A 21463-nucleotide genomic window follows, 5' to 3' on the forward strand; every position below is an offset into this window, starting at 1 on the left:
TGAGTGTACAAATAGTTACATTTGGACACTCTCAGAGTTACTAATCTAGGGGATAAATGATTGGCTACACTGAGTCTAAACTCCGCAGGAGTAGACTAGATTGTAACGTCAGCTTGTGTCCGTGAACATCAGTGACATCATCATTTCATGCTCTAACATGTGACCAATGGGAGCCAGCACGCCTTTGCGTCACCCTGTCACCAGTCGCTGCTGCCGTGGAAATAGTTTGCGGGTCACACAGTTTCGGTGTCGTTTGTGTGTGTGTGCGTGCGTGCGTGTGGTATGTTTGCATTCATGCATTGGAATTTTGTGAGCCTTTTTTTGATCACAGGAAGTGTTTCGTCTGTGCGTCTGTCTAGCATGGGTTCCCCCTGCCCCCCCTCCTCACGAGGTCACACGAGCAGTCAGGAAGTAGGCCGTTGCATCGGTTTCATGGGAACAACAGTAATGGCGGTATAGAGGCCCTTGTATACTCCAGTCACTTCTCGCATGCAGTTTCCGTACATGGCGACTCTATTCTTAGAACATGTGGGGCATGATATGATTCAAGGCTCGCGCACCGCGCCACGCTCACAATGTTATTCTCATTCAGAGCACTCTGCCTGCCTTCCGTCTGCTCACACGTTACACTGCAATAACTACTGCAGTTTTCAGCAGAAGATAAACATGACATGTGTTGTAACACATGGGAGGGAGGGAGGGAGGGAGGGGGGGGGGGGTGATAAAACAATCCTCTGTTATTTATTTTTTATTCTTTTCCTTTTTTTCCCCCCCACACCTGACTCCAAAGCCAGAGTGGTCCAAAGCTGCACACTCTCGGCCAATCACATCGCCTCACAACTCTCCCTCTCATCCTCTCTGAGCCGGTTACCAAGGAGACAGAGCAGTGAAGTCTGGGAAGTGAAGGAGACAGAGCAGTGAAGGAGACAGAGCAGTGAAGTCTGGGAAGTGAAGGAGACAGAGCAGTGAAGGAGACAGAGCAGTGAAGTCTGGGAAGTGAAGGAGACAGAGCAGTGAAGTCTGGGAAGTGAAGGAGACAGAGCAGTGAAGGAGACAGAGCAGTGAAGTCTGGCAGTGAAGGAGACAAGGAGACAGAGCAGTGAAAGAGACAAGGAGACAGAGCAGTGAAGGAGACAAGGAGACAGAGCAGTGAAAGAGACAAGGAGACAGAGCAGTGAAGGAGACAAGGAGACAGAGCAGTGAAGGAGACAAGGAGACAGAGCAGTGAAAGAGACAAGGAGACAGAGCAGTGAAGGAGACAAGGAGACAGAGCAGTGAAAGAGACAAGGAGACAGAGCAGTGAAAGAGACAAGGAGACAGAGCAGTGAAGGAGACAAGGAGACAGAGCAGTGAAAGAGACAAGGAGACAGAGCAGTGAAGGAGACAAGGAGACAGAGCAGTGAAAGAGACAAGGAGACAGAGCAGTGAAGGAGACAAGGAGACAGAGCAGTGAAAGAGACAAGGAGACAGAGCAGTGAAGGAGACAAGGAGACAGAGCAGTGAAAGAGACAAGGAGACAGAGCAGTGAAAGAGACAAGGAGACAGAGCAGTGAAAGAGACAAGGAGACAGAGCAGTGAAGGAGACAGAGCAGTGAAGGAGACAGAGCAGTGAAGTCTGGGAAGTGAAGGAGACAGAGCAGTGAAGGAGACAGAGCAGTGAAAGAGACAAGGAGACAGAGCAGTGAAGGAGACAAGGAGACAGAGCAGTGAAGTGAAGCGATGCTACACAATCACTTGTTATCCTTTCTGTTTGGCCCCCGTGTGTGTGTGTGTGTGTGTGTGTGTGTGTGTGTGTGTGTGTGTGTGTGTGTGTGTGTGTGCTAATCATCAATGATCAGATCAATACTTGGGGCATGCCATTGTGTAGGCAATTTAATTTTAAATGTCAACAAAATGTCAGATATAATGAAAATAGCCAATAAACAAGCTCACAACAACACATGCATGTGTGAGAGTGGGGCGCCTCTCACACATGCATGTGTTGTTGTGGCACGTGTGCGTGGCATGTCATGTGCACGTGTGTGCATGAGTGTGTTCATGTGCCCCATGGTGTGTGTCTGTCTGTCTGTGCGTGTCACGGGATTCCCGCCCTCCCACCTGTCCCGTTCTCTCCTTCGCAGAATTCCTGGCAACGTTGTGAACGTGTGCCAGGAATGTGTCTGGATGGCGGTGCGGGGAGGGGAGGGGTGCTGGGGGTGGTTTTTGGAGGAGTCACATGAAGGCCGTTTTGAATAATAACCATGACCTTGATGCAGGTGGTCCTTTTTTTTTCTGAACGGGACTGCCGGCCAAAAATAAGAAGGACGGTATACCTGTCCTGAAGTGGCCTGGAGAAAGTTTGGTCATGTCAGCGGCTGGTAGCTGACATGTAAATAAATCCCTGAGCCCAGCTTATGTTTTTATGAATTTGAATGGAATTTCTTTGTTGCCGAAGTCCTGACGTCACTCGCTCATCCCCTGGTTCGCGGACGTTTTTTCTCCATGGAGAAAAACATGGGGTCATCTTAAAATCTTAAAAAAAGAATTGTGGTCCAAAAAGAAACAAATTGTCTCTGCGGTATTGTCGGGAAGGTGTCTCTATATTGTTTACGACAGTCAGTGTATTTGATACAGTCTGTTGTAATGTCACTAATTCGACAGCAGTAACATTAGCATTTTCTCTCAGTCAATTGAGTCTTCATATCCAGTGAAGTGAAACCGGCCCGGGATGATTTGTTTATTTTTCAAACACAGTTCTTAAATGAGGCGATCTAAGATCCCTCTACGGGGATATTGACGCCAGTGCTCTAGAGGGTATGCGCATGCATAAAGTGAATGGCAGATCGAGTGGCAAAGTGAATTTAATGTTGTTTAAAGTCATTTAATGCAATCAAATAGGACTTTTCTGTGTGGCTGTCGAGACCAGGAAGTATAGTTTTATGCCACTCAGTAGGCGTTCCCGCATAACTTCCTGGTTTGATGATGATGTCACGCGCATCACCCTCGTTTCTCATTTACAACCTTTTCCTATGATAATGCCTAATATTAGTCTGGAATTTCGGTGTGGAAGATTTATTTCCAAGGGGTGGTTATAAACCATTTCCAACGTCACACACAAAAAAACAAAAAAAACAACTCTCACTTTGAATAGTGGGCTCTGATTGGTCACCCACAACACTGGGGTGAGCGAAATGTAATTCAAACTGAGGGGTGTTTTTTCCTGTGGCAGATTGGTCTGGTTTTCAGGCTATATTATTCTGTCTCTGTCAGGTAAACTGTCTCTGTCAGGTAAAAACCTACCATGGATTGTTGATTTCTGTAGTGGCTGCAAATGTTGCGTGCCACTTTGTATCTGGCTGGCTTCCATTGAAAATGAATTGTAGCCTGTAGCATTGCATCTTTATGTCGCTGGCTTCCATTGAAAATGAATGGTATAGCCTGTAGCTTTGCGTCTTTATGTCGCTGCCTTCCATTGAAAATGAATCGTTGCCTGTAGCATTGCATCTTTATGCCGCTGGCTTCCATTGAAAATGAACGGTAGGCTGTAGCTTTGCAGCTTTATGTCGCTGGCTTCCATTGAAAATGAACGGTAGCCTGTAGCTTTGCATCTTCATGTTGCTGCCTAGTTAAAGGGAACATGCTATGCATGTTGCTTTGGCTCAAGACCTTTTTTCTCGTGTCATCCTCAGCAAAACCAGCAGTGGTAAATGACTGATGCAGAGAGCGTGTATGGGAAAGGGTGTGTGTGTGTGTGTGTGGGAATGCACTGTGCTGGGTATGTGTGTGCTGTGCACACTGCACAGTAAACTCTGAAAAGAGTATAAAATTTGACTCCATTTGGGTCCGTTCCTTAGGTGGGTGGGTGTGTGCGTGTGCACACACGTGCATGATCCCATACGCGTCACAGAGACCTGCTGGGCTGTTTGTTCACCTGGAGCCTCTCACACACACACGCACACACGCACACACGCACACACATACACGGATGTGTGGTCCCAGTCCTGTAGTTTGCTGTTTTTCCTTGAACTCTCTTCATCTCTTGAGAATGGATTAACTTTGGGTACCTGTATAATTGATCTTACCTTCATGCCCTTCCTTTAACCTGCCGCACCGTAGCTCCCCTCCCTCCCTCTCTCCCCATCTCTCTCCCTTTCTCTCTCCCCTTCCCTCTCTCTCCCAGCTCCCTCTTTCTATCTCTCTCCCCTTCTCTCTCTCCCCTCTCTCTCTCTCTCTCCATCGCTCTCTCTCTCTCTCTCTCTTTCCGTTTCTTCTACTCTGACCTGACATCCTGAGCTCTCTCTCTGACACTGAATGCAATTATTTCAAGTATTTATCTCTCACTTGCTTTCTTTAGGTACATTCACCCCAGAATGCATTCCAATGCATCTTACTTTGCTCTCTCTCTCTCTCTCTCTCTCTCTCTCTCTCTCTGCCTGCCTACATCTTGAACCACAGTGTCAGCACTTCTCTCAGAGCGAGCATGTCTCAAAGTGTGTGTTATGAATAAATGTGAGGTTGTTTGACTTCCATGAACCCAGTGGCTCGGTGAGCCACTGTCACCCTGTGTCCTTGAGACCACGCAACCGCTGCTGCTTTGAAACCCAGCATCCGTATTCTGGGTGGACTGGGGGGGATGTAGAAAAATGTTTTCTACATCCTGACAGTTTTCTGAAAAAGCTATGTTTTTATGTCAGTTGTTCTTCGATTTTTCTAAAATAGCAGACCTACAAGCTCATAGCAGGCTATGTAGCAGATCTACAAGCTCATAGCGTGCCACCGAGTGGCGCGCTACGAGCTTGTAGATCTGCTATTTTTCAATAGCTAAAGCATAACATAATGCTAACACCACAAGGGGTTCCCGCCTAAAATGGGTTAAAGTTCTCAGTCGCCACGACTGATTTCAGTCATTTGGATTCTGGAGATTTCTTCTATTTTTAGCATAAGCGAATAAGCCAAAGTAGTCTATTCTACGAGCTCTCAATGCGTGAGCAGGAACTATTTCACTAAAACATCATCATTTAATTTACATATTGTTTAGGAAACGGCGCTAGTAGTGTGTTATTTTATTGTGCTTTAACCCATTCTGACCGGGCACCCATTTTGGTGTTAGCATCATGTTATGCTTTAGCTATTGAAAAATAGCAGATCTACAAGCTCATATCGCGCCACCGAGTGGCGCGATACGAGCTTGTAGGTCTGCTATTTTTGAAAAATTCGAAGAACGACTGACATTTTTAGAATCTGATCTCAGGTCAGAATGGGTTCATCAGACCAGTGTGTGTCCAGTGGAAACCTCGTATGAATCTGATCTCAGGTCAGAATGGGTTAATCCATGAGATGGAACAGATGGGTACAGAGAGCCAACTGGGGTCTAGTTTACCACAGAAACATCTATTGGATTATTTGATTAGATTCTCCATGTTGGAGGCATGCAACATACGAGCCATACAAGCTCAAAAGGTGCCACGAAGCGACGAGTTTTAACCCATTCTGACCTGAGATCAGATTCATAGGAGGTTTCCACTGGACACACACTGGTCTGATTAACCCATTTTGACCTGAGATCAGATTCTAAAAATGTCAGTCGCTCTTCGATTTTTCAAAAATAGCAGACCTACAAGCTCGTAGCGCGCCACTCGGTGGCGCGCTATGAGCTTGTAGATCTGCTATTTTTCAATAGCTAAAGCATAACGTGATGCCGACACCAAAATGGGTTCCCGGTCAGAATGGGTTAAGCTCGTAGATCTGCTGCTTTAGCTATTTTTTTTTATTTGAATCTCGAAAAGTAACAGTTTTAGACATGAGGTTTCCACCCGACAGAGACGATGTGCTGTGTAATAGAAATAGTAACAATAACAGTAGTAATAGTAATAATAGTATGATAAATGGAAGCCATAGTCATGTATAAGGAAGGTATTCACATTTTTAAAAAAGAGCCAGGATACGGTAAAAGCATAGACTGTAAAAAAATATGGACAAAGCGTTCTCCCGGGTCTAACATGAACGTAAAATGAAGCCTGTCAGTCCTTGAACTGTACGTCGCCATCTTTCTAGATCCGTTTGGGCCCAGCTGGCCCATTGGCTGGCCCAGACAACGAGGCGGGACTTCCCCCCTTCTTCTTAGTTGGTTTTTATTTTGACTCGAGTGGGTGGGGAATCCCGATCATAGACTGTAACGGTAGCCACGCCCCTCAGAACATACGCGACTCTATGGTCATTCTTTTTGTAAATGGGACCATCATTTTCCAAAAAGAATATTATGACATTAGAAATGAGACTTTAAACTAGTGACTGGAAGCAGAAAGTATTCATGACCATGTTTATTAAGGTAATACAGTCTAGGTGAAGTTGGGCCCAAATACATGGACTTCTATGGGGCTATGGGTTTTTTTGGGCCCAATGACAGCGCCACAACAGGCCATTATATGAACTTTCAGGAAATCCCGATTTCCTTGTGGCTTCACAAAATATCTGTCTGACTGCCCCCCTGGTTAAATATCTGTCTGACTGCCCCCCTGGGTAAATATCTGTCTGACTGCCCCCCTGGGTAAATATCTGTCTGACTGCCCCCCTGGGTAAATATCTGTCTGACTGCCCCCCTGGGTAAATATCTGTCTGACTGCCCCCCTGGGTAAAAGCTGGGCGATGCATAGATTAGAACCTGACACCGACACTGCGTTTTTCTTCACAGATGCAGATTCTTGACAAGTTCCCAATCGAGGGAGGGCAGAAAGACCCCAAGAAGAGGATCATCCCATTTCTCCCAGGTAATTTAACCAGCCCCGTCTCCCATGGAATAGAAATAGCCTGTTCCTCTTGCTGCTAATAGCATGTTCCTTTACCAGGTAATGGACCCCATGGTAATATCCTACTTCCCTGGCAGGTATAATAGCGTCATGTTCCCGTGCCAGGTCTGCTCCTGACTGTGGAAATAGCCCGCTAGTTCAGACAGATAATAGCCTGGCTGTATCTCTGCCAAGCATTATACCTTCTCCCAGGTATAACAGTCTTCCTTCACAGGCTTTCTTTGCAGGTGTTACTAATTAAGGCTCTGTTTTATTTCCATATAATTTCTATCCCATGATCTTGCAACCCATTTTTTCACCCAGTGTCAATAATCTTAAGTAATCCTGGGCACTATACACTTCCTCTGCCAACCTGAGGGGGGGGGGGGGGGCAGCGGACTGACCTCATGCTTCCTTCTATGCATGAGGAGTCCAAAGCTGCTTTCTTTTCACCTGCCAGGGGAGAGTTTCCCCGGGCGAACGTACAGTATAGCGCGTGGAAGGAACACGTTATTCCGACCAGTTCCTTTCCCCTCCAGGGGTATTTTGTGTACAGTCAGTGGTTCTCAAACTTTAAATTTTAATTTCAAGCACCCGCCCATAACTCTGAGAGTGTACAAATGTTGTATACACTCTGAGAGTTACACACCTGTACACGGGGCCCTTTGGAACCCAGTAACCCACACAAGGACACATTTAGAGTGTTTCCAGTGAGCCAACATGCACTATAGCATCACCCTGATTCTGTTTGACCAGAATGGAACAGAGCCTTAACCCATTCTGACCTGAGATCAGATTCATACGAGGTTTCCACTATGGACACACACTGGTCTGATGAACCCATTCTGACCTGAGATCAGATTAAAAAAAATGTCAGTCGTTCTTCGATTTTTCGAAAATAGCAGACCTACAAGCTCGTAGCGCGCCACTCGGTGGCGCGCTATGAGCTTGTAGATCTGCTATTTTTCAATAGGTAAAGCATAACATGATGCTAACACCAAAATGGGTGCCCGGTCAGAATGGGTTAATTGGTATCATCGGTAACACCTGTGGAAGGAAGTCGGAAGAGGCTCGCCGGAAGTATAGGAGTTAAGAGTTCTTTACAAAATGGCGTACAGTAAAGTGCATATAGAGCCTGTTGTGTCCGTATACAGTATCCGCGGTGGATTCGAACCCTCAGACTCCGTGACGGTGGGCATTGGGCAATCTGCAGGGCTTGCTATGGTACTTTCCCACTGCGCCACCCGTGCTGCACGCCATTAGCCTGTTCCTCCTTCCTCGTAGAACTGCTCCCTCTGCCAGCGGTCACATGATCACACCTCAGACAGTGTGTTGTGCACTTCCACTTTGCAGCCATCTGAATAAACTCTCCGTATTAATAATGGATGACTGGCATGCATGCAGGACATCAATACCAGCTAGACACTGATGCGTGTGTGTGCGCGCGCGCGCGCGCGTGCGTGCGTGCGTGCGTGCGTGCGTGCGTGCGTGCGTGCGTGCGTGCATGTGTGTTGCTGCTGACATGGCACTATTCGCAGTTGTGCACTGTGTGTGTGTATGTATTAGCGTACTGTGTGAGGATCCTCACAAGGGAAATGGTTAAAAAAAAAGATATTTTGGAATTAGACTTTCAATTAGGAAAATACTTTAACCCATTCTGAACGGGAGCCCCTTTTGGTGTTTTAACTAAGCATTATGTTATGCTTTAGCTATTAAAAAATAGCAGATCTACAAGCTCACAGCGCGCCACAGAGTGGCGCGCTACAAGCTTGTAGGTCTGCTATTTTTTTTAAATCGTGAAAATGCGGCACACATCTTTGAATATAATATTCTTTCAGAAGAGTTTTTGTTTATTTCGACATCAGGCCTAAATTGCAGTAACCTGACGCTGCCAGATGAGGGCGGTATTGCGGAAACATATTCCCCAACACAACACTCATCTGGGATCTCTGACGGAGTTGAGCTCTGAGTCAGATCTGCTTCGTACCGAACCAATCAGCGTGAGCTAAAGGCGGGATGCGGATGTGACGGTATATAGACACGTCGATATGATTGGTTGTGTTTGCACGCCCACACGGTGATAGACAGACGCTCCCATCCAATCATCTACCATGTATCTTGAAAAAAAGGAACAGCCCCGTCATCGAATTTGCTTCCGCGATCCCAGATCCAAATAAGCTGTGAAACAAATTTGTGTAGCAAGCTTTTTGGATCTGGCAGCGTCAGGTTAAAATTGCAGTCCTTCCTCTTGAAATGACGATGTCCTCACAGGCAACATGCACGTGTATGAGTGTGTGAAATGGCGATGTCCTCACAGGCAACATGCACGTGTATGAGTGTGTGAAATGGCGATGTCCTCACAGGTAACATGCACGTGTATGAGTGTGTGTGTGTGTGTGTGTGTGAGGGAGTTGACATGTGACCGTGTGCTGCGTGTCCTGGCGTTGATTGAAGCCATGCCACAGACACTGTGATATGTGGTGGTCTATTCAGAGGGACATGCAGTACACTACAGGCTCATGGCCACCTGCAGTACAGAGCCATCCATCATCCTCCCTGTCTTAGGACGCTCAATGTCCAGGGCCGCTAATAACACACACACACACACACACACACACACACACACACACATGACGTCAACTGTGTGTCTGTGCGCGTGTGTGTGTGCGCGCGAGATTTACAGTATGTGCCCAGGCAAGAGATACAGAGATTAATCTGCACTGTGTGACTGTGTGACTGTGTGTGTGTGTGTGTGTGTGTGTGTGTGTGTGTGTGTGTGTGTGTGTGTGTGTGTGTGTGTGTGTGTGTGTGTGTGTGCGCGCGCGTGTGCGTGTGCCTGTGTGCGTTGTTACTGTATGTGTTCATCCCCAAGTCCCAGAGAGAGAGAGATTTAATACTTTTATTAACAAGATAGTTTACAGTACAGGTACAGTATAGAGTCAAATGTTGCGCTAAAAGGATTGGGCTTGTTTCTGTTGTGGTCCATTGTGGTCAATTAATCAGTATTACCGGTACATACATACGATTCGAGAGAGAGAGGATATGTTAACCCCTTAACCCATTCTGACCTGAGATCAGATTCATACGAGGTTTCCACTGGACACACACTGGTCTGATTAACCCATTCTGACCTGAGATCAGATTCTAAAAATGTCAGTCACTCTTCGATTTTTCAAAAATAGCAGACCTACAAGCTCGTAGCGCGCCACTCGGTGGAGCGCTACGAGCTTGTAGATCTGCTATTTTTCAATAGCTAAAGCAGGACATGATGCCAGCACCAAAATGGGTTCCCGTTCAGAATGGGTTAAAGTAAACCCTCTAGTCCAGTCTTAGTGAATAGTCAGGGAATATTATCAGAATAATGTCAAATCTGGGAATACATTTCTTACCAATCATTTTCTTCACCAGTGTGTTTGTAAAAGTGTCTACTAACATATCCCACATTGGTTGCTATATTCAACCACCCTATAGGGGACTTTTTGACAGCTGCTGAAAGGTTGTTGATGGTATACATACCATCAACAACCAATATAATGTTCTAAATTTCATTGTGCTTTAAGTAGCAATGTGACGTGTCAAACGAGGGGGTTTTCATGATTCTGAAGCCATTCCCAGCATTAGTTTTGCACGAAAAACACTCCTAGGGCTAAAAACGTCCATATAGCCGTCATCATAAATGTGATGAGGTCATCACAAATGTGATGAGGTCAGAGGTCAGCACATTTGGGCACATTTATGCAAGTGGCTATGGCTGAATTTATCCTTGTGTGTGTGTGTGTGTGTGTGTGTGTGTGTGTGTGTGTGAGTGTGAGTGTGCTTCTTTTCTTTTCTGACCTATACACAGTACACACCAAATGTCTTTGCCTAAAATAGCTGATCTAATAGCTCACAGTAGCTCGCACACAAATTGCAGATCTATAAGCTCGCAAATGCATGTTATTCTCCCCAGAATAGGAATGCTGGAGTTCAAGTGGTCGAGAGAGAGAGAGAGAGAGAGAGAGAGAGAGAGAGAATGTTCACAGACCTCCTCCAGTCAGGGAGAGAGAGAGAGACCTCCTTCACAGACCTCCTCCAGTCAGAGAGAGGGAGAGAGAGACCTCCAGTCACACAGAGAGAGAGACCTCCAGTCACACAGAGAGGCTTCCGTGTGTTTAGTGCTGTATATTTACTCACAGAGGCCCTCTGTAATGCCTCATGCTCCATGCATTCCTGCTAATGAAATGACATGCTCTCTCTCTCTCTCTCTCTCAGTCATGCTCGCAGTCGCACACACACACACACACACACACACACACACACACGACACATCCATCTTGGAGGCTTACCAACCATCCACCTTCCGCTTTTCTACGAGGCCAACGGTGCCAAACTTGTGTTATTATTGTCTGTCTGCAAAGGCCTTCTCGATGTTTTGTTTGGGACTGTACGGTTCCCAAACGTTTTAGCCCGGTGACCCCAAAGAGAAATTAGATTTTTGCCCTCGAACCAAACTAGTGGAAATAGCCGATCTACAAGCTCACAACGCAGCGCGGATCTTCACTAGTTTGGGACCTTTGGGCAAACGTCTCTTTTGGGTCACGGGCTAAAATGTTTGACAGAACAATCATTAAGGAAATAATTGATGTTTGCAGCCCTACATCTATATGTATTAACCCATTTTGCGCGGGAACCCATTTTGGTGTTGGCATTATGTTATGCTTTAGCTATTGAAAAATAGCAGATCTACAAGCTCATAGCGAGCTTGTAGGTCTGCTATTTTTGAAAAATCGAAGAGCGACTGACGTAGAAGACATTTTTAGAATCTGATCTCAGGTCAGAATGGAAAACTGTCAGGATGTAGAAGATATTTTTAGAATCTGATCTCAGGTCAGAATGGGTTAACAGTACACCACCTCTGGCTGTGACGTAGAGTGTATTAACAGTACACCACCTCTGGCTGTGACGTAGAGTGTATTAACGGTACACCACCTCTGGCTGTGACGTAGAGTGTATTAACAGTACACCACCTCTGGCTGTGACGTAGAGTGTATTAACAGTACACCACCTCTGGCTGTGACGTAGAGTGTATTAACAGTACACCACCTCTGGCTGTGACGTAGAGTGTATTAACAGTACACCACCTCTGGCTGTGACGTAGAGTGTATTAACAGTACACCACCTCTGGCTGTGACGTAGAGTGTATTAACAGTACACCACCTCTGGCTGTGACGTAGAGTGTATTAACAGTACACCACCTCTGGCTGTGACGTAGAGTGTATTAACGGTACACCACCTCTGGCTGTGACGTAGAGTGTATTAACAGTACACCACCTCTGGCAGTGACGTGGCTATAGGCTCCCTGCAGTCACTTTATTCTCCGTAATCGGAACTCCGCAGGAAGTCCAATCTTCTCCTCTGTTTTCGGTGTTGATAGGAAAGGTCACGTGGGATCACTTCCTGGGAAAGAGGGCGGCTGGCTGCCTCCCTTAGAGTGTGTGTGTGTGTGTGTGTGTGTGTGCGCGTGTGTGTGTGCGTGACTGTGTGTGCGTGTGTGTGTGCGTGCGTGGTGATTGCCCGTTTGACTTTGATCCTCTCATTGACCACAGGAGGCAGAGTGTGTATCGTTGTTGCCGGTTGCCCTGCCTACTTGATCACACTACAGCGTCGCACAAAAGCATCACATTAGCAGATCTACAGGCTGGAAACGTGGCGCAGAACGACGCGTTTTGAGCTTTGGTTTCCAGCCGACAGACGATATTATTTAGAGAGCGAAGGTATTTGTACCTTACTTGAGTATTTCCAATTTCCAATTTCCTCTCCACTACATCTCAGAGGACAATATTGTATACTTTTACTCCACATTAGTTTATTTGAAAGCTTTAGTTACTTTGATTAATATTACAAAACCTACATTAAACACCCTATTCATTTTAGCCATTTGAAAATAGCCAATCTACAAGCTCACACAATGCGTTGCATCGCACGCTTTAGATCGTCTGTTTTCAAAAGATTTTTTTATACATTTGAAATCTTTAAATGAGCCAATCTGCAACCAAAAGGACCCGTCCATTTGGTTCCCTTTGTACACTCAGAGTTACAGACCCATAATGGTCCATTTGGTTCCAAACTATCATTTAGCTGGGGACCCCCTGGAACTCCCTCAAGGACCCCTGGGGGTCCCCGGACCCCACTTTAAGAACCACTGCCATAGGGGACACAGAGATGGGGACCTGTACTACAGTGGAGTGTGGGACAGAGATTGTTTTTTTTGGTCATCGTGGACGGCTGTGCTTTACTGACATCTACTGGAGGTCTTGGGTCCTACACACACACAAACATTTTCATGTCAATCTGATCATGCATTTGGCCACACGGTCAAATAAACAAATGGCAAAAGTATAGCAGTTATGAGCTTGCAGATCTGATACTACTGCTGCTTTTGTGTGACAAATCTCTCCCTGCTCCCCCCCATCTCTCCCTGCTCCCCCCCATCTCTCCCTGCTCCCCCCCATCTCTCCCTGGTCCCCCCCATCTCTCCCTGCTCCCCCCCATCTCTCCCTGCTCCCCCCCATCTCTCCCTGCTCCCCCCTGCTCCCCCCCATCTCTCCCTCAGGTAAAATCCTGTTCCGGAGGAGCCATGTACGAGACGTGGCCATGAAGAGGCTTCGCTTCATCGATGACTACTGCAGAGTAAGCACCTTTTAATACCGTACAACCTTACTGGAAACCAGTTGACCCCATGGTTTGAGAGGAGTCTAGGCATGGGGGCTGGTAAGTGTAATTTAACCCATTCTGAACGGGAACCCATTTTGGTGTTGGCATCATGTTATGCTTTAGCTATTGAAAAATAGCAGATCTACAAGCTCATAGCGCGCCACCGAGTGGCGCGATACGAGCTTGTAGGTCTGCTATTTTTGAAAAATTCGAAGAACGACTGACATTTTTAGAATCTGATCTCAAGTCAGAATGGGTTAATCAGACCAGTGTGTGTCCCGTGGAAACCTCGTATGAATCTGATCTCAGGTCAGAATGGGTTAAATTCCAAGGCTGATGCTTGTTCCCAGTCCCTAAAAAGCAGCTGATCATAATAAGAGCTCACGCTACAGAGAAACATTGTTTCTGTCTTTGTAGCATGTTGCAAAAACGCACCGATGGAATATCCAGTAGACTTTTCGATCTCTTTCGTCTCTCTGAGCTTCCTTCAGCCAGTCCGTGTGCAATTAAACAAGGGATCGTATGTCAGGACTATTCCACTGTGATCCGACATGTATATTTAATGAGCTGGCCATCTCACACTGACGATGCACACCAGTGCAAGAAGACCATGAACATAATGCCTGATAATGTATAGTTGCAGGCCTATTGTTTAAACATCCACATAGGTTAAGCATCATGTATGTTTTATCCAATCGACTCTGTCGGGTGGAAACCTCATATGTCCAAAACTGTTCAAAAGCATCAAAAGTAGCAGATCTACAAGCTCGAAACGAGCCGCGAACTTGCAGATCTGCTGCTGTTGATGCTTTTGTGTTTTAGGGCGTTAGAGCCACACTTTTATTCTACCTATGATGACTGTATAGAATCTGGTTTGCTGCCATTCGCGGATTTCTGCAAAAAAGCATTCCCATTGACATGTATACAGTTAAACGTTAAAGGCTCCACTCTCTGGGAGATATTCTCTGATTTTTTTTTTGTCGAAGCAGCATTGCTAAGCGAAATCAGAGAACATTAGCACAACCCCCATAGGAATACACAAGAACAGGGCAGGCACATATCAAGACAGTTAATGAGATTAACTTGAGTCATGCAACTTGAAACGTACAACTTGAATGCATTTTAACGTTTAAGCCGTGACAAACAAATTAGAGATATATCAACATTGAATCTGGATTACTTTATCATTGAATTCTAGTTTACCTAGAGCCATGCACACGTGCATTTTAGTTCAACATTCAGTTACACGCAATCCGGAAGCAATACATTGACATTCATATTTGGTTTGAATCAGCAGACATATTTCCCAAGTATTTGAGCCTATGCTCAAAGACTATGATCAAAATATGGAGGCTGCGGTGGAGGAGGCATGCTTTGCCAGCAGCAGCAGCAGTGTCTGTGCGAGGAAGCAGCTGTAGTGAAGCAGAGAGCCACATTTAAAGGAACGCTCTGTTAAGAGCGTGATGCGCTCTGATTGGAGTAGTATAGAATGTGTGATGTAATGATCAGCTGAGATGTGGATGAGAATAGGCAGCTAGGCTGATTGATACGATCAGATGACTGGCAGGTGATTGATACGATCAGATGACTGACAGCTGATTGATACGATCAGATGACTGAGTCTGACTGAGAGGTGATTGATACGATCAGATGACTGACTGACAGGTGATTGATACGATCAGATGACTGACTGACAGCTGATTGATAGGATCAGCTGAGGCATGCAGACTGTATAAATAACGCTGTGCTTCATGTATTTTCTATAATAAGCCTCCAGTTCATGGAGTTTTTGTTGCATTCCTATGGCAATAATTTGATGACCGATGGAAAGAGTCTTCTACTGAGTCTTCTTGTTGATGACCCAGTCATACAATTATTGTTTCAGGAATGGGACAAAACACGAAGAAACAAGGCGTCATGGCGCGTGTAACTGATAGAAAAGAAGTAATTTCCTGGGTGAACTACTCATTTAATAAAACACTAAAAGTTAAAATATGGAGATAAGAGGTTTCTGACAGCAACGAAATAATCCATTATTTAATTCACTTCTGATCCCACAAAATAATGGTTCCCAGATCAGCATCCCATCCCATCCCCGGAGAGTTGATCCCTGGAGAGAGCACGGGGGTAATTATTCTTCCCCGCTGTTGTTTGTCTCAAAAACAGGATGTAGGAAATCAACAGCCCTATAGCGCACTTAAAATCAACTCAATATCGCATCTGTGTAAACATTAGAAGACTGCTGGTCATTTATGTAATTACCGAGACCATTCTCTTAAGTACGGCTTTGCCAAAGCTTACTTGGGAGAGGGGTTAACATTAATTTTAAAGTGTCCATAATTGCATTCAGTCGGAAATATTGAGGTTGTTCTGAGGTGAGAATGATTTGCTTATAATTATTGTTAGCAAACTAACAATAATTATAGCTTATAGGCACAAAGAGAAGTACAACCTGCTTGAGCCAGTTAAAGGTATAGAAGCACTCATTATGTGCTCAACAGGGACGACTTCTAACGATAATTATAGTTTCCTCTTTTTGTCAAAATGGAAAACATACAAGTGAAACGTTTCCCCTCTTTCTTTTCTACTCACGTCGCTCATACATTGCATGTTGTGAGCTGCAGTGGAGCGGCCATGTTTGTTTACATCTGTTGCCATTAATAGTGCAATGTGGATAAGAGACACTGGCTGTGTGCCAGGAGTAGGGAAAGAGGGGAGGGTGGCAGGAGGGAAATATAAACATTAGGAGTGGGACGGGGCAGGGGGTGGGCGGGGGAGCAAGGAGGAAGTGCGTATATGTATTTTTCTTTTTCATGAAAATCATTTTAACGTGCCCAAAATAGGGATGTCAGATTGAAAGTGGTTAAAGGAGAGCTTGTTCCCTTTGAAACAGTGGAAGAAAATAAGTCCTCATAAGTCATCATTGTGGCTAATATATGAAGAATGTGTGGGCACAAGGCATTACACAACACAAGCACATGGAAATGAAACAACCCTGGAAGCACTTTGGGTAACCATTATGAGCCTTTCTGGGACTTGGTGAAGAAGAAAAAAAAGGCAAATGTTTAAAGGAAACCGTCACAGATTTCCAACCTAAATCCCGTTGTTCTGATGTGAGATCAACATGATTGTGTGGCAAACATTTTCCCTTATGACAATGGTTTCTCAAGGTGGGGTTCAGGAACCCTCATGGTCCTGGAGCGGGTCCCATGGGGTCCCCAGCTAAAGTATTTATAGTAGGGAATCCAATAGGGGCGGCGGTGGCTCAGGGGTAGAGTGTCTGGATGGTAACCACAAGGTTGCTTAGTTCGAACCCGGGCTCCCCCAGAGTTAGTATCGAAGTGTCTTTGAGCAAGACACTGAACCCGTAATTGCTCCTGATGTGCTGGTTGGTGCCTTGCATGGTTTCTACCGCCATCGGTGTATGAATGTGTGTGTGAATGGGTGAATGTAATGCACAATCTATGTAAAGCGCCTTGGATAAAGGCGCTATATAAATGCACCATTTACCAATGGATCCTTACAGGACTGTGACTGCGAGCGACTGCGACATTTCTACAGTTACGGAGGTCCATGGCCTTACATGCCAATCTGGGGGTCCTTGAAATAAAACATGTTGAGAACCACTGCCCTATACTTACCTGGTAATTTACCCAGTAGATTACGTCTTAATACCTGGTAGTTAGCTGGTTTACTGCACTGTAAAAGGAACGCTGCTTTGGTTCACGGCATTGACCCCTATAAGCACTGCAGTGACGTAAGAAGTTTGATGATTGATCGACTTCTTTTACGGAACTGGGAATAAGCCTGGGAATTTATATCACACTGACACACGTGTTCCATCAAGTGGTGACAGCATGCGGCTGAAGAGGGTCAACCAAAATGTCTAAACTTTAAGCGGCTATGGGAGACGTGCCTTGGCGCTACTTTTGAAAGGTTTTGAAAGTGAAAGTGGCTATAAGTGTGTTCCACAGTGGTTCCAAAACATTTTCATGTCAAGGAACCCCCAAATTGACACTAATTATCCTGTGGACCCCCATTTGAAAAGATATGCCAGGGACCCCCATAAAAGAAGATTGCAAGATGCATTAGTCTACGGACCCCCATTTCATGGCATTCCTATCTCTGAGACCCCAATTTATATTGTAAAATCAATGTTAATTTTACTCTTGAGAGTGTACAAAATGGAACCACACGGACCCGCCTGGGTCCGTTTGGTTCCATTTGTACACTCTCAGAGTTACAGACCCATAAGGGTCCATTTGGTTCCATTTGTACACTCTCAGAGTTACAGACCCATAAGGGTCCATTTGGTTCGTAACTATCACTTAGCTGGGGACCCCCTGGAACTCCCTCAAGGACCCCTGCGGGGGTCCCCGGACCCCACTTTGGGAACCACTTGTATAGCGGTATGAAATGCAGAATCGAACTGCACAGCAACAGCTGCTGCGATAAAGCATCGACAACCATGTCGGTAATGTGCTTGTAATTCATTACCCATGTAATTAAACCCTCACTGTCGAGACCCAATCAGGAAGCCAATGTTGGCGTCCGTCCGCGTCATCATTCCCAATAGATCTCCACTCCCACCCCTCCAGACTGTTTGTCCGGTGACTTATACTCTGTCTTACGGAGGAGTTGCACAGCGAAGCACATCTACAAGCTCTCAGGCCTGACGTGCAATGCAGCACTTTTTCAAGACAGAAAGGGGTCAGCAGTGTCTTGAAATGTCTCAAAAACACACTAGTGTGGACGATGGGTGCAAATGTAGAAATATGTGCATGCAAAATAAAATAAAAATAAATATACAGTATACATATTAACCCATTTTGGGGACGGGAACCCCTTTTGGCGTTATGTAATGCTTTAGCTATTTAAAAATGGCAGATCGGTGGCGCGCTACGTGCTCGTAGGTCTGCTATTTTTGAAAAATCGAAGAACGACTGACATAGAAACATATCTTTTTCAGAAAACTGTCAGGATGTAGAAGACATTTTTAGAATCTGATCTCAGGTCAGAATGAAAACTGTCAGGATGTAGAAGACATTTTTAGAATCTGATCTCGGGTCAGAATGAAAACTGTCAGGATGTAGAAGACATTTTTAGAATCTGATCTCAGGTCAGAATGGGTTAAATAGTTACATTAAGTTGCATGTCACATCTGAAGCTCAGTAGTGAATGTATTAATGCATTCTTATAGACACAAACAATCCAACATCTAACTGTAAACATGAGCAAAAATAACTTTAAATTGCAGTATCATATTCAACTCATTTGAACATTTCAGAGTTATTATGGAGAATTTCATTTTTATTCTTCTATACATTTTTATGTATTATAAAATCCTGACCAACAAGTAAAACCAATCAAATAAAAACCTCAGGAACTCAGGAAACTGATGCACATTTCCCTCTTTATGTCGCGTCGGCAGTTGGCGATGCCATAGCCTGAGAGGACGTTCGGTTTCGCGTGAACTGATTCGGTCACTCAGTCAATGAGGGCGATCTTGCGCCCCTCAAAGTATGGGAAGGCATTGCGGAGTCCCCATTGGCTTATAAGCACAGCCAATGAGGGAAAAAGCCACGACTAGCTCAGCGACCACGATGGGCGAGACCTACGCTGTAAAGTGCATAAATAAACAGAAGCGCTGGATTTTGGCGGAAGTACCACTCAAGAAAACGACATTGACGCTTTACAAATCAGTTTACATTCTCCGCGAATGAAACAAGTGTTGTGATTGGACGACAAATATCGCATCCGGGGGAAATCACGATTTTTCAAAAAATAGCAGATCTACAAGCTCATAGCGCGCCACCGAGTGGCGCGCTACGAGCTTGTAGATCTGCTATTTTTCAATAGTTAAAACACCAAAAGGGGTTCCCGTACAGAATGGGTTAAGGCCGGGACCGAGGCTCTACTCAGCAACTGAATACTAGACCAGCTTGCTTTCACAGTCTGGTACAAACCGTGCTCTGTCTTTCTGCTTGTTCTGTGTAGGCGCTGGTGCGACTCCCCCCGCAGATCTCGCAGAGTGAGGAGGTGCTTCGCTTCTTTGAGACTAAAGCAGAGGACGTCAACCCCCCCGTGGAGTAAGTGTCATCACTGTCCTCTTTTAATACTCACGCACGCACGCACGCACAAACGCACGCACGCACACACGCGTGCACGCACGCACACAAGCACATATCTCTGCTGTCAGGAAGAAACCCCCTAACTCCAAAATGTTTCGTTTTTCAGGAAATTACAGTTTGATTGTATCCAATGGAATTAAGAGGTTTTGTCCGAAGCGCTTTTTACTACTTCCCGACAGCAACAATATCCTGTATATATTCCAGATACACATGCACACAATAACTGTGCTGATACTGTTGTGACTCATGCACACACTGTATGTGTGTGCATGCAAACACACGCAAACACACGCACGCACGCACGCTCTCGCGCGCGCACACACATGCGCACGCGCATGGCCACAACGGGGATAAAAAACCATACACCAGGGTGAGCATGATGAATAGAGTGTGTATACAGTCTGTACTGTATATGTACTGCAGTGCATACATGTGTGAATGGAATGATTGATCACCGCTACTCACAACGCAGTGTGTTCACAGCTTATTCCTGCAGAGATCCTGTCAGCCTCCCTAATAAGGGAGCATTTTGTCTCTTTTAAACTCGGCGTATACAACATCAGTGCGCAGCCTTTACTGCAGTGTTGATTTTGACAGCACATTTAGATTTAAGTTTCAGTCTCTTGAATTAGTTTTCATTTTAGTTTTAGTCACATTTTTGGGGATTTTTTTTTGCCACCTGGAATGTTTTAGCGTTGGTCTAGTCGACTATATATCATACGATTTTAGTCGACTAAATCTACAGTTGATTTTGTCTTATCCGACGACAACAAAATATTCTACGTTTTGGGTCTGAGAGGCTAAAGAGAGAGTCATCAAATGGAGGTTCTCCGTGGGTCTGAGAGGCTAAAGAGAGAGTCATCAAATGGAGGTTCTCCGTGGGTCTGAGAGGCTAAAGAGAGAGTCATCAAATGGAGGTTCTCCGTGGGTCTGAGAGGCTAAAGAGAGAGTCATCAAATGGAGGTTCTCCGTGGGTCTGAGAGGCTAAAGAGAGAGTCATCAAATGGAGGTTCTCCGTGGGTCTGAGAGGCTAAAGAGAGAGTCATCAAATGGAGGTTCTCCGTGGGTCTGAGAGGCTAAAGAGAGAGTCATCAAATGGAGGTTCTCCGTGGGTCTGAGAGGCTAAAGAGAGAGTCATCAAATGGAGGTTCTCCGTGGGTCTGAGAGGCTAAAGAGAGAGTCATCAAATGGAGGTACTCCGTGGGTCTGAGAGGCTAAAGAGAGAGTCATCAAATGGAGGTACTCCGTGGCTCAAATGCCCAATAAGTAATGGTCCTCGGCATGAAAAGGTTTGAAGATCCCTTGCTAGTCTCAAGCGTTTGCGGACCACCCATCTGCCCAACTCGGCTGCCATGTTAAGTGGTCACATGAGTGGTCTTAGCATGTTCCTTTTAATGATCAATCAATGGATTGGCTTCCCGGCTTGCAATCTCCTCATATGCTGTAGCCCCCCAGTGGTCTCACAGGCATGGGAACCACTGACCGTAGAATACTGCAGGATTGTTCTGTCCACTTAGCTCATCACCACTCAGCCCTGGCTCAGTTTCAACTGTATACCCAGACTGGCCTGGGGGGGGGTGGGTGTGTGTGTGTGTGTGTGTGTGTGTGTGTGTGTGTGTGTGTGTGTCTTTGGTGGGGGGGGGGGGGTCCATTAAAGCCTCCTACCGGGCCAGCCCAGAGGAGGACAGACTGAGACGATGGATGTGAGAGAAGTACAATGACTCGTTTCACTCCGGGAGATCTAGACCCTCTGGGTGCTTTTTAATTAGGAAACTCACCACTCGCCTATTCCAAACTCCAAATGCCACAGTCACACCAGCCACCGTCACACCAGCACACAGCACACAGTCACACCAGCCACCGTTCACTTGTAAT

At 45.6% G+C, this 21463-nt stretch overlaps 1 protein-coding gene across 1 annotated transcript in view; it reads left to right on the forward strand.

Moving 5' to 3' along the window:
- Positions 1 to 21463, forward strand: part of LOC308312478 (SH3 and PX domain-containing protein 2A-like) — a gene marked incomplete at its 3' end in the record, with an annotated part of 69815 nt that overhangs the window by 47975 nt on the left and 377 nt on the right. The window contains exons 3-5 of the mRNA XM_080759085.1: positions 6671 to 6746; positions 13357 to 13433; positions 19455 to 19546. Of these exons, the coding sequence (XP_080615211.1) occupies positions 6671 to 6746; positions 13357 to 13433; positions 19455 to 19546 (245 nt within the window). The remainder of the gene's footprint in view (positions 1 to 6670; positions 6747 to 13356; positions 13434 to 19454; positions 19547 to 21463) is intronic.

The sequence above is a fragment of the Protomyctophum bolini genome, assembly GCF_963924005.1.
Source record: "Protomyctophum bolini genome assembly, chromosome: 3".
NCBI classification, from domain to species: Eukaryota; Metazoa; Chordata; class Actinopteri; order Myctophiformes; family Myctophidae; genus Protomyctophum; species Protomyctophum bolini.